The 16,042-nt window shown below is 25.6% G+C and overlaps 3 protein-coding genes across 3 annotated transcripts; 1 reads left to right on the top strand and 2 right to left on the bottom strand.

The window, feature by feature from the left end:
- Positions 1 to 1,794: 1,794 nt before the first annotated feature.
- Positions 1,795 to 6,871, bottom strand: Phum_PHUM259620 (Contactin-associated protein 1 precursor, putative; the record flags this gene model as incomplete). The annotated part of the gene is made up of 8 exons (XM_002426508.1): positions 1,795 to 1,985; positions 2,063 to 4,613; positions 4,709 to 5,107; positions 5,205 to 5,350; positions 5,430 to 5,571; positions 5,687 to 5,920; positions 6,518 to 6,714; positions 6,859 to 6,871. The coding sequence occupies 8 exons, from the start codon at positions 6,869 to 6,871 to the stop codon at positions 1,795 to 1,797; spliced, it is 3,873 nt and encodes a 1,290-aa protein (XP_002426553.1).
- Positions 6,872 to 7,858: 987 nt separating this feature from the next.
- Phum_PHUM259610 (L-aminoadipate-semialdehyde dehydrogenase, putative) lies at positions 7,859 to 11,297 on the bottom strand (the record flags this gene model as incomplete). The annotated part of the gene is made up of 5 exons (XM_002426507.1): positions 7,859 to 8,685; positions 9,254 to 9,352; positions 9,670 to 9,694; positions 10,297 to 10,543; positions 11,281 to 11,297. The coding sequence occupies 5 exons, from the start codon at positions 11,295 to 11,297 to the stop codon at positions 7,859 to 7,861; spliced, it is 1,215 nt and encodes a 404-aa protein (XP_002426552.1).
- Positions 11,298 to 13,535: 2,238 nt separating this feature from the next.
- On the top strand, positions 13,536 to 14,199 carry Phum_PHUM259600 (uncharacterized protein; the record flags this gene model as incomplete). Its single annotated transcript, XM_002426506.1, has 2 exons — positions 13,536 to 13,727; positions 13,804 to 14,199. The coding sequence occupies 2 exons, from the start codon at positions 13,536 to 13,538 to the stop codon at positions 14,197 to 14,199; spliced, it is 588 nt and encodes a 195-aa protein (XP_002426551.1).
- Positions 14,200 to 16,042: the final 1,843 nt, after the last annotated feature.

The raw sequence follows: 16,042 nt of genomic DNA, 5'->3' as shown, positions 1-16,042 counted from the left end.
AAATACTCTATTGATACGATTTGAAACGAAAAAACAAAAAGGGCCCTGAAAAAAATTTTTTGAGACTCATTCATTATTAATCAATTCACAAATTCAAATTGTTATGAACTTTAATTAAATTAAATTAAAGTTTTCTATTTAAAAAAATTAAAATTATTGTTATAAAATTTTAAGTTTAATTTAATTAGTTAATAATAATAATAATGTTAAACATAAATTTATTTTCAAATAAAATCATCTTATAAATGCAAAAAAACAAAAAAAATTTTCATTTTAAATTGTTTACAAAATGGAAGATATCATTGATAGATAAAATTTTTAATAATTGAAAAAGTAAGTTTTTGCAAAATTCTACATAAAAAAAAAAAAAAAACAAAAAACCATGCATGTAATATCAATTACCTATTTATATTGAAATGCAACCTTATTCACCCCCCTCCCCCCACTCCATTCAATGTACAAATTTATATGTTTTACTTATAATTTTGTCACTCGAGTCTTTGTCATCACTTTTAATTTATTAATTTCTAACAAAAATTAAATAAAAAAGTTTTTTTTTTTTTTTTCCTAAATTCATTTTGAGACATTTTATATTTAATTTAATAATAAAAAAAAAAAAAGATGAATTTCAATGCTATAAAAATAAATAAATATAATTTTTTTTCCTTCGATAATGAAAAAAATTAAAATGTTCAAAAAATAAAATCAAACATGTTATCAAAAAAACAAACAAAATGATACAAAAATAATAATAATAATAACTGTTAATTTTCATTTAAATAAAAAAAAAAAAGACAAACAAAAAAAAATAGATTTTTTTTGGCAGCTTCAAAACCACCAACAACTCCTTTTCTTTTCAAAGCCCACTCACTATATTTACAATTAAACACACAAAAAAAAAAAAAAAGCTTTATAAATAAATAAAGAAAGAAAGAAAATTCTCATTTGTGTAACAAAAAAAAAAAAAAAAAAAAAAAGTAGAAGCATATATAACAAAAATAAAATAAATATTGTAAATGACATAAATAAAAAATTTTCTCCTCCTTTGTTTGTACAATAATTTTTATTTTACCTTGATTATATTTTAATTTAATTTTGAGATATTATCATTATTTGACACGGCGCATTCTTAATCGCCATTTTAACAAATTTTTATACAAAAATATATAAAAAATGTTTAAATTTTGTAAATTATTTATTTCAAAAAAAAAGGCAATCTTTAAGAGCACGCTTAACCTAATTAATTAACTGTTTGATTTTATCATCGTTTGGACCAGATATCTCTCTATCTCTCTCTATCTCTCTTTCTTTGTACAACATTTTATGTTAATATCATTATCATTTTAATTTTTTCTAATCGGACTTAGGTGTTATCAAGTCAGTACTCATCATTAAAAAAATTAACAATTATTATTTATATAAGTATAAAGAAGACATTTTTACAATCCATATATATTAAATAGAAAAAAAAAAAAAAAATCAAATCATTTAGTTTCAATAAACTAATAATAATAATAATAATAATAATAATAATAATAATAATAATAATAATTAAAATACTTATAGATAATGTTGTACTATTCACGTGAAATTTTTCTCCCCTTTTTCCAATTTCGAAAAAATTTTTAAATATAAATTTCTCAACGTGGAAAATACTGATTTTATAATCTCAAGTTTTATTAGAAATACTGAATCTCTCTCTCTCTCTCTCTCTCTCTCTCTCTCTCTTTTACAAACACACACGCGCGAAAATTTTTCAATTTTTATTTTTTTTTATAAATTTATATACTTTCACTAAATAAACCATTCTTTTTTTTCCGTGACTTGATGACCTGTTCTCGATCGTACGACGGCTGAATCTGGATCCAATGCAACTTCTGCACCTTTGTCCTCTTGTGTGATGTATTCTCCCTTGTGCCTTGCAACATATCTCCCGGCGAAAACAGCGAAAAGCACCAGTGCGACGAATAATACGGCCAAAACTCCTAAAAAATTAATAATTAAATTTTCCACCGAAAAAAATTTTTGCCAAAAAAAAAAAAAAAAAAAAAAAAGTTTTTACCTCCAATAACGGCTGAATCTGTTTGATTGTAAGCAGCTTTTACTCTATCTTCGTCCAGGATAGGCGGCGGTCTCGTTTCAAATATGTCCGGAGGATGAGTTACCGGTTCGACTCCGCAAAAATCTTCCGTGGTAGGATTGGCAACTTTTACATTGCGCGGCCCGTTTTCTTGAAATAGCAATTTAAGGGGATAAATGTCGTCGAACTCAACTCGGGATATGCATCCCGTGAATCCTTCCGACATGCTTTCGTTTCTTCCTATGTACATGTACTGAATATTGTTAAATTGAGCATCGGCCGAAGCTTTGATGTTAAAGTGAAATTCCTTCGGCTCGTAAGAATCTACTTCCATAACTAAAGTAGCCCCTGAATTTTTTCTTCGAATTCGGACATCGTGATATTGTCCTAATCCGAAATGCTTGTTGGGAAAAATTAACTCTTGACGCTCGAACCCGAAATCAAAAACTACTCGCAAGTGACCGCTATTTGAAATCATGATGGTTAGGTATTCGCCGGATATGTTCGAAGAAAAGCCCAACAAGAATCCTTTAGGGTTTGTCGTGGTAAATCCTACCCTAATGTTTTCTGCAATGGTCGATCTCCAAGAACCCATAAAATCGTATTTTATCATTGTGTCAGGTCTCATCACGGCTCCTATTTCATCAGCACATATGGGACCTTTAAAAGCTGTCCAACGACAATCGCACGTGTAACCATCGTAGCCCTCAATGCAAGTACCATTATTTAAGCAAGGATTGCTGATACACTTTCCAACGCAACCTACGGAAATACCGTAGAGACCTTTTTCTGCTATTCCTCTGAGATCGGCAAGTTTACCATTGAGTAAAAGAGCTCTTATACAGCCTACGAATCCATCTCTGTAATCTACACTTGAACCAATCACAAGATCAGAAGTTAAATGTAATGCACGAATGGGTCCAGTTGTTTCGTGGACTTCGTTTTTCGATGAACCATCAACAACCAGTCTTCCTCCTTTTCGATTCCTTTCAATTGAAATTGAATGCCAATTGTTGTCATCTAGCCGATAAGCTGTATCGACGGAAACTCCCAAAGTTCCACTTCCTGCTTGATATTCAAATTGTATCCGATTGCCGGTAGTTATGGAAAGTTTAATGTAATCGGTAGGTCCCGTGCTGTGCAATAGTACGGCATCTTTGGCAGTGGTTTTAAATTCGAAATAGATATCTCCGGAATGTCCTATATCGAATGTTGGAAGATTTATGCTTGCGTCTGCCACTCTAAATGTAACTACGTTATTAAACAGGTTATCTCCAGCACAAATTAAGGGGCCCAATGTATATTGCCCTTGTTTTTCATCCAAAGGATTACCAGTGTCTCCAAACCGAACTTGCTTTACCGGCAAATGTTCCATTTGTGTAATATCTCCTCCATCTTCTGCCCACACATCAAGCGCAGCATCACAATTGCACCAATTGGTAGGGTTAACACATTGACCTAAAATGCCGCACTCACATTTTCTCGATCCTGGCAAAGCTCCTCCCCAGTAGTCCATTTTTTGATTCCAACGAGATACCCACCAAGCAAATGGTTGAAAATTATTTTCCCGTGACGGTGAATTTAACAAGCGGGAGTTTTTACAACTATAATGCAGTCTCTGTTTACAAGAAGTTGAACGATTCATAAAAGCTTCAATTTGTTCTAAATCGGCGTCGTACGTGATGTCCTGGATAAAACTTCCTGGTTCTTGAAAACCATTGACTGGAGTCGTTTCCTCGTTAGAATGATGAATTATTGTTTCAACTTTGCCGTCGGCAAAAAATTGACACGTAACCGGAAAAGGTTTTAAAGGACCGGATCCGTCTACGTCGATTTTAATTTCTGCACTTGATCCGACGTCGTTAACGTTTTTGTATGCCTCACACGAAAGGGGATTTGTTGACGTGTGACAAACGGATCCTGCGTATTCAGTACCGGTGCAATCACAGAAAAATTCTTTCGAGTTTTGTTTACAAAATCCATTATGTTTACAAGGATTGGGATTGCATCTGTCAATCATGTGACACGAGTCAAATAATATTTCTTCTCCGCAACAATAATCTTCTTTAGTCCAATCCGTTGGCAATTTGTAATTTCCATCAACCGAAATCATTCTCATGCAACCGATGAAACCCTCTTGACCATGAATTCCTCCACCGATCATATAATAAGGTCCCGTCGACATTGATAAAAGACGATTTGTCGTCATTGCAACGCCATCAATTTCTAAAATTAATTTGTTGGTTCCAACTGTCAAAACAACTTGATGCCATCTGCCATCGTTGAACGGTTCGTGAAAATTATTTAAAATTGTTCTCGGATTTGTACCGGTTTGCACGTCGACTTTTATGTAGCCGTTTTCTAAATATAATTTTATGTCGCCAGGAGAAGTAAATTTATGAAACAAAAGAACTCCGTTTTCTTCGTAAGTCCTGAATGCGAATGACGCGTTCAACGATCGCACGCCTTCATATCCTTTGAGTTTAACGAACGACGTCGAAGTTAAAAACGTGACTGGAATAATCGGTGGTTCCTGGAATTTACAAATGATGTTAAAATTTCACATGAAAGTCTTACAAAAAAAAAAAAAAAATTAGAATATTAGAAAAGTATGAATTAAATTTTTACCGGACAAATTTCAAGAGTGTTAATCTTTTGCATGTAGTCATATCCATAAGCCTGCACAGTTTTCACTTCCTTTATTACATTTGTGGAATTAACATAAAAATTTTCAATGCAACCGGTAAAATTTTGAGTGACGCTTAATCCTTCTTGCTTGTTTGGTACTCCTCCGATGTAAAACTCTCGATTTAAATTTAATCTTGCAAATTCTCCTTTTATTCTTCCCTGAGTCACAACTCTATCGACCGAAAAGACAATATCGCGCCGATTTCTTGATATAACAACATCGTGCCATAGATTGTCGTCCAAAAGTGAGCCCACGGATAAAGATGTCATTATACGTGAACCCAAATCAAGGTTGAGAAGCAAACGATTGTAATGCAATTGTAATGCGATGTAATCTCCCTGAAAAAAAAAAATAATAATAATAATAATAATAAATTTTCATTTTGATTTTAATAAAAACACGTTTAAAATAATTATCGAGGTAGTATTTCATTACTTGAGTTCCACGGCTGTAAAGCAAAACACCATTGGCTTGACTTGTTTTAAATCTAAAACGAATAGATTCTCTGCTCGCATAAACGGGCTCCTTGTTTAAATGCCAAACCAATAAGGAAGATCCATTCATGTAAAGAAGATTGGATTCTAAAAAAAATTTAATTTAAAATTAATTATCAACTCTTTAAAATGCAATATTATCAATAAATTATATTTATTTACTTACCATAATCACAACCGTATAATTCAACTCGAAGTGATATTCGTTCGTTCCAACGTGTGGGATTGATTCTAACCCATTGAGCAATTATGGGAATTTCAAATTCATTTCTATGAATTGTAGATCCATCGATATTTCCATTGAACATCTAACATAAATTTTTTTTTTGTAATTTATTATGAGCAATAAACAACGCCAACAATTTATCCTATATACGAACCACCACCGAAAAGGAAAATGATTTTTTTAAATTCCGTACCCACCTCCGCTTCACCCGTATTTCCACTATAACTTCTCCATAATTGCCCATTGTCAGAATATTGAAGAATGTACTCTGTTACACATTCTTTTGTATTACTCTGACCCTGAGTTGCTATGGCTCTTATCTTAACTCTTGCACCGAGGTCGATGGTTAAGAAATGATAATACGTGTTATCTTTAGGTGACCACGAGAAATCCCCTAAGTTAATGAGTTTTATTGTTAGTATTAAAGATTGCTTCCCGTAAGCATCAAGAATCATGCAAAATATATATTATTTTATATATTTTTTTTTTTTTTTACTTTTATACATTATTAGTTCTTAAAGTTTTTTTTTTTTTTTTTTTTTTTTTTTTTGGAGCGAAATTTAAAAAAGCGCAAGGGTGAATTTACAAAAATTTTTTTTTTTTTTTTCAAATTTCTTTTTGAATAAATGTAATCCTACGTGTTTACACATATTACAATTTCAATTGGTTAAAAATTTATAATAAAAGTGTATAAACTAATAAGTTTAATATCTACATAAATTACAAATAATCTACTATTGTACCTTTAAAACAATAAACAATAAATACAAAAGCATGCAAGCACAAGCAGAAATAATAATAATAAAAAAAATTTATTTAAACATGCACTACCATGCACAGTATCATCCCTTTTTTTTTTTTTTTCCTTTTAATATACTACACAGCCTTAACTTCTTAATTTTTTTGACGACTTAAATTATTTTTATTAATAAAATAGATGTGTAGAAGAAAATCGATCGATAAATATATATATATATATTTACCGGGGGTTTTTAATTTATTTTTTTTAAAAAAAAAAAAAAAATCACCTTTATATTCCCATCGGAATCTTTATAATCGGCATAATCTTGTCCGTTCGTTCCATAACTTATAGTATATTCTTGAACATATTCTTGTGATAATGGACGACCTTGCGTTGCTATTCTAGTTATGTTCATCACCTGACCCAGATCGACTACCAACCTCTGGTCGAAATCAGCATTTAAAGCCGTCCATGCTTTAATGCCTGATTTTTTATTTTTAATAAAAAATCAAAAAAAAAAAAAAAAAAGAAAACAACATGCAAAATAAAATAAAACTTGCTAACAATAACAATAAAAAAAAACAAAATGTATATAAAAATTTTTTTTAATTTTCAACAGAAATATACTGTTAATAGTCATTAAATATAATTTTTCTCAACACACCCTCTTTATATATTTAAAAGTTTATTAAATATTATCATGAAATAATTCAAAAAAAAAAAAAATTAGATTTAGATTTGTTTCAAGAGGGTAAATTTTTAAGGGATGAAACGTTTAAAAATACTACATTATGAATGTAGTTTTTAAAACAATATATTTCTGTGTGATTTTTTTTTTTTTTTTTTTAAATTAATAACGCAAGTTATAAAAACGGTAACAAATTTTATATATCAAAATTTAGAGAAAAAAAAAAAAAAAAAAGCAATAACCAAACAAAATAATAATCGAAACCATTTATAATTTAAAACAAATTACTTTTTTTTTTTTTTTTTTTTTTTTTTTTTTTTTCATAAAGCACACAAGAAATCACACCAACCTGTAAGTACCTGTTAGTACCTGCAGAAATTAATGCAATACAAATATTTAACTAAAAATATTTCTACCGAATTACACAACACCACTAACTAAATAAAATTTCAAAAAAAAAAAAAAAAAAAAAAAAATCTGAATATAACTCAGCAAACATTAATTAAAAGAAAAAAACAACAAAGTTTATTGTTACAAACGCTCTTTACTAATAATAATAATAATAATAATAATTTTTTCTCTAAATTTTAAAACTTGTGTGGCAATTACAAATAAATTCCTTAAATATTCAAATAATAAAAATTACTTAAAAGCATAATTAAAAAAGCGACACTGATGTAACGTTCACAACGTTTACAAACGTGCTTAAAAACATTTTTAGATTTAAAGTAGTTAAAATAATTTTGACTGGCTAAAATGAGATAAAAATTTAAATTTCATTACAAAATATAAAAGTAATAATAAGAATCATCATCAAATCGGTATATAAAAATTAAGAGAATTTAAATGAAATCTTTACACATTAAAACGTTATATTCATCACCAAATAATAAATACATAAAAAACAAAAATATTTACTGCACAAATTTATTAACAAAATTAATGTGGCTCTTCCTCTTTAATCATAAAATTTTTGACAAATTGTAAATCTGTCTCAGGTAAAACAGGTACACCATTTTGCACAATATCATCATATTTTAAAAATTCAAAAGTTGATGAGTCCATAACTTTATCAGCTTTATAGGCAACAGCCACTAAATGATCAGTATCGAGTAAAGTTTCTTCGAAAAACCAATCGATTTGTTTTAAACCATTAACATATAATTCAGTGTCAATCACTGGTTTATTAATCTCTAAAAATTTTGATTTCAATCGAAATTCGACTGTGGCTAAATCAACAGATAAACCACTTCCCACAGCTTTCAAATAACTTTCTTTTAATGCCCAATACCTGTTGAAAAGTAAAATTCTCACATCTTCGGAAGAATCGGTATTCATAATAACTTTCCATTCATTTTCGCTAAAATTTCTAGACATTAAACGAAAAAACCTTTCTAGATTTTTTCCTTCATGATGTTTAGTAGTCATAACATCTACTCCGACTTCGAAATCACATGTACATCCCAAAAGAACTACCAAACGACCATGATGTGAGACATTAAATTTTAATTTATTTTTATATTCTTGGTTTAGGATAAATGGTTTTCCATTTTTATCCCTTTTCAAAACGATTTCATTGTATTTAAGATGAGAATTTTCACTAATAAACTTTCTTATTAATAATCGTCCAATCAAACTTGCTTTAGCATCACGTTTAAACATAAATTTTGCAATTCGTTCCTTTTCTTCTAATTGAATGTAGGAGAAAGCTTGCAAAATTTGAGATTCCGTAGGTTGCCAAGAAACAAAATCAAATGCCCATTTAACTGATTTAATAGGTAAATTAGCCATTTTATGGCAGCATACTCTATGCATTCCACAATTATTATTATGTCTTACCACTAAATATTTGAAATATATATATATATATATTATCAAAGGATGCCCAAGAGTTTGTTTGTTATTCTGCAGAAATAAAAAAGCAACTCATCATCAGCAAATGAAGAAATAAAATATTGACAGGAGTAGAATATTACGAGTAACATATTAAAAACACAAAAAGAAATTTTGCAAACAAAATTTGAATTTAAAACTATAATATTTGATATTATTGGATAAATAAAGTAAATTAGTGATAATTTGAAGAAGAAATTTATCTCATTTTTTGCCAGTAACAAAAAAAAAATTGTTTTAACTACAATAATAATTTTTAATCTACCTTAGACTTCTAATTAAACTGTTTTATAATTTCTTCTTGCACTAATCTTGTATTTGCTAACCAGAATTTTTTTTATAAAACTTTAAAAACTATTTATTAAAAATAAATTAAATTTTACGAAGTTATAGTTAAAAAAAAATTGTTTGTTAAAATTTATTTTAAAACGAAAAACTTACCATTCAATCTTGCATATTCGGGTTCTCTATCAATTAATGAAGAAGTTGCTTTAAGAACGGCTCTGTAGAGCAATGGAGTGTTGCATTCATATTCATCATCTGAAAAAAAATTTTTAGAAATAAAATTAGTTTAAAATCTAAAAGGCATTCAATAATACTTTTTTTTTTTTTTTAAATTTGAAATTAGTCACCACCTGAAGCCTGTTACAGCCCAGCCAACACCTATAAATTTTTGTATTAAGTTATAAAGGTATTAAGTAAATAAAATTACGATTAAAAAAATATAATTTACTCTTGGGTATTAATTTATTAACACTTACATGAGTTTCCGTAATGAAAAAGTAATAAAAATACGCATGGGTATAATGTTTTCAGAGAACCACCCATTATTACATCGTTATTGCAAGATTACTAACTGTCTTTAAAATGGCGAAAAGGGCCCTGAAAATTTAACCGCCCAAAACATTTTCATTAGTAAAAACAGCCTATCATAAAAATTCAAATTAATTTTTTTTTTTGTGTGTGTGTGTGTTTTTAAAAACTTTTAAAAAATTTAATTTTTGAATTTTTTTATTTAATGTATATTTTTCTTGAATTATGATTAACTCTAAAATGTGTTTAAAAGACATATTGGTGCCAGTTAGAGAAATCTCCTAATAATGTGTCGTTTGTTTTGTCGTACCATGTGGAGTCATAAGGGGGAAAAAAAAAAAAGAAAAGTTATTGACAACTTATAATTAAATAAATAAAAAGTTTTACCATCTTTTATTTTTCAAAAAAAAGAAAAAATAACGTAAATATATTTCACGTTACATTTTTTTAAAAAAAAAAAATTCAAAAATATTTTTCAAAAAATAAAATTTATCTCAAAAAATATATTCAATATTATGTGTAATAATAATATCTCCTTATGAGGATTTAACATTTGTATTTTTTTTTGCCACTGTTAAATTTACCTAGAAAAAGTAAAAGTAAATATTTTAATTAGTTTTTTCTAAAAACAACAAACCATGGGGGGGAACAAAAAAAAAAATTTAATATACTTGATTGGGTAATAATCCCAGGCCATGAACATCTAAACCAGTTAAATTTAAATTTTGAGAATTAGGAGATGTATTTGTTCTTTCATTTCTTATAAACTCCCCAGAAAAATTATCAGAAATTGTATATGGTGGAGGCGATTCAAAAAATAAACCATTTTGTGGATTTCGAACGCATTCTTCATACGAAGGAGGTTTATCTTGTCTTATTTCACCAGAAGTTCTATAATTAAAAAGTCTTTGTGCGTACCTAAAATATAACAAAAACAATCTTTCATTACTTAACGTGGGAAATTCATATTAAATAATATTGTTTTGATATATTAAAAAAAAATTCTCACGCTTGGACTGGATTCGTTCTATTTCCTCCCGAATTTCTTTGAAGTTGTTGTAATCTTCCACATGTCAAATTAAATAATCCTTTTATCAAGAAAATGAATAAAGCAGCTAATATAATAGCAATTGTTATACCTAAGCTAACTTTTGTCAGAGTTATAAATTCGATGGATGATCCCGGTTTTCTGTAAATCCAAAAAAAAATCCCCATAAAGAATCCCTAATTTCATCCTAACTCAAAAAAAAAAAATTTTCTTTTATTTGCTTTATTATTATTATTATTAAAAAAAAAATTTATTGCTACGTCATTGAATCCAAACCTAATCTCGATTCCTAACCATAAATGATAAGTATTATCATCGACGGTGTAAAAATTTTTCATAAAAAATTGATAAAAAAAAATTTTTTACATCTCAAAGCAATTATTATTATTATTTCTATTGATTTTTATAATTTATTAAAATTAAAAATAAAAAAAAAATTGAAAATTTTTACCTGCATATTCCTTCGATGCAAAATTGAAATGGACAACATTCGTTTGTGGAAGAACAATTTTTATTTTCTTCTTTATTTTCCAAAAAAAAAAAAATTGAAATTTATTAAATTAAATAAATTAAAATTAAATTATCATTATTATTTGTTTTTTTTTACCTATGCAAAAAACGCATTGTCCTTCGTAATTTTTAAATCCGCTTATACACTGACATAAAAAATTTTCATTGCAAAATTCTTTTTTTGAACAAATTATATTTTTGCCTTGATTTCCTCCAACAAAAAAAAAAATTAAATTAAATTAAATTGAATTAAATTAATTTAAATTTAAAAAAAAAAAAAAAAAAAAAAAGGAGGAGGAAAAGGAGAAATTCAATGGGGGGAAAACTTTTTTTTTTTTTTTTTTTTTTTTAAATCTTTAAAATGATTAAAAAAAAAAAAATGTCGGGTTTTCTCACGTGACATTAATTAATTTTCTTCAATTTTCTTTCTAAAAATTTTTTTTTTAAAAAAAATAATAATAATACTTACGATATATTTTAGTATCATTTAAATCAATGTTGCCATTTTGTTTATCATTTTTATTCCAACACGACGACGTCGATACATAATTAAATAATATAATCATTAAAATATTAAATAATCCTCCTCCATTTTTTTTATTTATAAAAAATATCATTTTTTTTTTCTTTTTTTCTTATTATTATTATTATTATTATTATTATTAAATAGACATTATACAACAAATTTTAATATAAAACTTTTAAAAAAAAAATTTTTTTTATATATATATATAAATTAATTAAAAATTAAACAACAACAACAAAAATAATTTTTTTAATTTTTTCTTTTTTTTTTTTTTTTTTTTAAACAAATAATATTCAAAATGATAAAAAAAAATAAAAAAAAACTTTTGCAATGAATTATTATCAGTAACTATCAGTTAAAATCGATATCCTACTTTTTTTGTAATAATAATGGTAATAAATAATTATAATAATAATAATAACCACCAGGAAAAAAAAAAAAAAAAAAAAACTTGAAAATTTGCAATAAGAAAAAAATAGGAGGAAAAATAATTTGAATTTTTTGATTTAAAAAACCCATTTTGATAATTTTTTTTTTTTTTTTAAACTGATATAATGATGATAATGATAATTCGTCATGATTAAAAAAAAAAAAAAAAATTTAGTCTTAATTAGATAATAATAATAATAATAATAATTTAAAATATGATTCACGTGTAAATCATGATTACACCTCCGAGATACGTTTAATAAAATTTATTTACGCACGAATGTTTTTTTTTTTATATATATTTTTATTTTATTATTATTATTATTTTATTTTAAATAAAAAATTTAATAAATTAATAAATATATATATATATAAATTTTTTTTGTTTTGGTTGGATTTATGAGGCAAAATATTTATATAATATTTAAAATTTAAAATTTTATTGTTTACATTTTAAAGTTTATATGTATAAATGAATATTCTACCACCACGTGTGTGCGTGTGTGTAAAATTTTGTAAACATTGTTTAAAAAAAAATTTAAATAAATTTATAAAAAAAAAAAAATGAAAAAAGAAGAAAATCAAAAAATAAATTTAATAAAAGATTTAAAATTAATGCAAGATCATCGTTCAAGATCTCACTCACCAAAAGCTTATTTGGGTTGTGATACGTGTAAGCAAAAAAACGAATTATTATCGAAAAAAATTAAATCCATAAGTAAGTTAACCGATTATAATACTAATACTAATAATAATAATAATAATAGTAGTTTAGAAAACAAAAATAAAATAAATAAATGTAAAAAAAATCCTAAAGAAAAAGACAAAAGAAAATATTATTATTATGATGGTGATGATGATGAATGTACAAAATCTAAAATTAAATTAACCGATTTATGCGACGAAGATAAGAAAAGAATTGTCGAACTTATTGAAGAACTTTCAAAGTAAGTTTTTATCATTATTATTATTTATTAATTAATAATTATTAATTATTTATTTTTTGAATTATATAAAAAAATATTTTTCGACGTTACGTTAAAATTTGTCTTGTTGTTGTTTCCCCCCCCCCCCCGAAAAGGGAAATTTTTTTTATTGTTTAATCGATTGATTGATTCCTTTATGGATTGATTATTATTATTATCATATTTATTTATTTATTTATTGTTTAAGGTTTGCAGAAAAAAATCATAAATTAAAAGAAACTCTTGATAAATTACAAAAAATTAAAAACGAACAACAGGAATATATAATGAAACAAGCAAAATTACATTTGGAAGAAAAAAATTTTTACGTTAACGAAGTAAGCGCGTCGGGAAAAAAAAATTTCCATTATTATTATTATTACATAAAAATTTAATTTAATTTTTTTATAGATAAACGAATATAAATCGAAAATGGAATTTATAGAAAACGAATATAAAAATAAAATCGGACAATGGGAAAAACATGAAAAACTTATGGATAACGAAGTTGCTTATTTTGCAAGAGCACTTCAAGATTCGTTAAAAGAAAAAACGGAATTAAACGAACAAATGAATCATTTTAAAATATGTTTGAAAAGATCATTGGATGAATTTCAAAGATTGGTACTTGATGTTTAATAAATATAATAATAAATTAATATAATAAATTAAAATTTTTTTTCTATTTCTATTGTTAAAGAGAGAAAAAATAACGGTCCTTCAACTTCAGGGTAATTTTTTAAAAAAATTAAAATCCGTTAAATGTCAAACGGAATTGAAATTTCTCACTTATAAAAAATATAAAACGTCAGAGGAAGAGGAAACGGATGAAGAATTTTTTTCAACGAGTTGTCAAAATAGCATCGATACGAAAAGTAGTTTAGATTTAATTAATGAAAAATTAGAACACGTGTATCAATTATTAAAAATGAAAAGTGATAACGTATCAAAATCAAACACGTTTATTAAAAAAAAAACATCCCAAAATGATTTTTCAATATTCGTTAAAAATGACCACAACAACAACAACAACAACAACAACAACAACAACAATAATATTAATATAGATACGAGAAAAAATTTATCGAAAGGTTAATAACCTTTGCAAAATTTAAATTAAATTTTTTTTTTTTTTTGGTAAATAATAATAATAATAATAATGTTAATTTTTTAATAGAATATGGAAATGATGAAGAAAATCAAGATGTCGTCGTGGAAAATTATGAAAAAATTAATTATAAATTTTTAAAACCATTTAATTATCAATTTAAAATATCATCACAAACTGAAAGTGAAAAAATGACGGAATCGATGCCGAAAATAATAGAAAATATAAATAGACGAGAAGAAGAAGATGAAGAAGAAGAAGATGAAGAAGTAGTAGATGAAAAAAATATAATTCAAAAAAATAAAGAAGGAAAAATTTTTAATGATGGCGAAGATGAATTATTACAAGATTTATTTTATGCAGATCCCAATTTAAAAATTGATTTTTTTATTAATTAATTAATTAATAAAAGAGAGAGAGAGAGAGAGAGAGAGAGAGAGAGAGAAAGGGGGAAAGAGAGAGAAATAGAAGAAAATTTTTTTTTTTTACGATTTTATTATCGGATAATTTGTGTAACGGTTTTTTTTTTTAAACAACATCAAATATATATAAATTAATATAAAATTTTAAATTATTAATTAATTAATAAAAAATATATTAATTTAAATTATTACAAATAAATAAAAATCTACAGGAATTATTGCTGGTCGTTTATTAAAAGGGGGAGGGGGCGAGGGGGGCGAAGAGAGTGAGGGGGGAAGAAGAAAGTATATATTTTATAAATTAAACACTCAAAACAATAATAATTTATTATTATTATTATAATAATAAAAATAATAAAATAAAAAAAAAAAGAAAAAATTTATTATTTTATTTGGTATAAATTTAAAATTTGTTTTTTTAAATAATAAAATTATTAAATATACACGTGAACGAAAAAAAAATTAATTAATTTATTAAAATACAATAATTATTTATTTAATATATTTATTATTAGCAATTGTTGTTGTTGTTGTTGTTGTTTTTATTTTGTGCATTGGAAACAATTTTTTTTACAACTAAAATAATCGATATAAACCATTATATAACGAAATTATTATTATCATTATTAACTTCGAGTTATTAAATTTGATTTTTTCATTTAAACGGGGAGGGGGGGGGGAATCGAGTCAATCAATTATTTAAATTATGTAAAAAATCCGATTTCAATTCTTGTAAAAAAAAAAATAAATAAATAAAATAATAAAATTTGTCGCCCTGAATTTTTAAAATATAATAATAATAATAATAATAATAATAATAATAATAAAACATTAATAATTCATAAATTACTTTTAATAATAATAATAATACATTGTTTATTGCGTACTTAAACTTAAAATTAACCGTTTTTTTTTTTTTTGTCAGGAAGCAATTTTTCTTCGTTTTTCCTTTTTTTTTTTTAATACAATCAAAGTCTATACGTAAAAAATAAAAATTAAAAATATTTTATAAAAAAATGTATTAAGCTAACCAGCAAATTAAAAAAAGTAAAAAAAAATTAAAAAAATATGAAAAACGTCACTAGATAAAAACAAAATGTTGGGGGGTTCATGGGGAGTTCATTTTATATAACAAATAATCACGTTCATATTCATACTGTATGTAATAAATTAATGAAGGAATGAAAAATACTATTTACTGTGTATAAATTAATTAAAATTTTTTTTTTTCTTTTTTTCTCTTCTTTTTTGTAATACCGTATAAAATACTTTTTTTTTTTTTTTTTTTCCCCGCAATGCCTACGGTGAGGAGAGGGGGCGAGGGGGAAAACTGACCCGTCGACCAGTTTTATTTAGGAACAGAAAGAGATTCACTGGAGAGATCATTATTTGATTGTGACTTTGTGTTT

The sequence above is a fragment of the Pediculus humanus genome, genomic scaffold, assembly GCF_000006295.1.
Source record: "Pediculus humanus corporis 1103172107633 genomic scaffold, whole genome shotgun sequence".
Taxonomy (NCBI): domain Eukaryota; kingdom Metazoa; phylum Arthropoda; class Insecta; order Psocodea; family Pediculidae; genus Pediculus; species Pediculus humanus.
The sequence above is the reverse complement of the archived record's forward strand: the minus strand, read 5'-3'. Positions and strand labels throughout refer to the sequence as shown.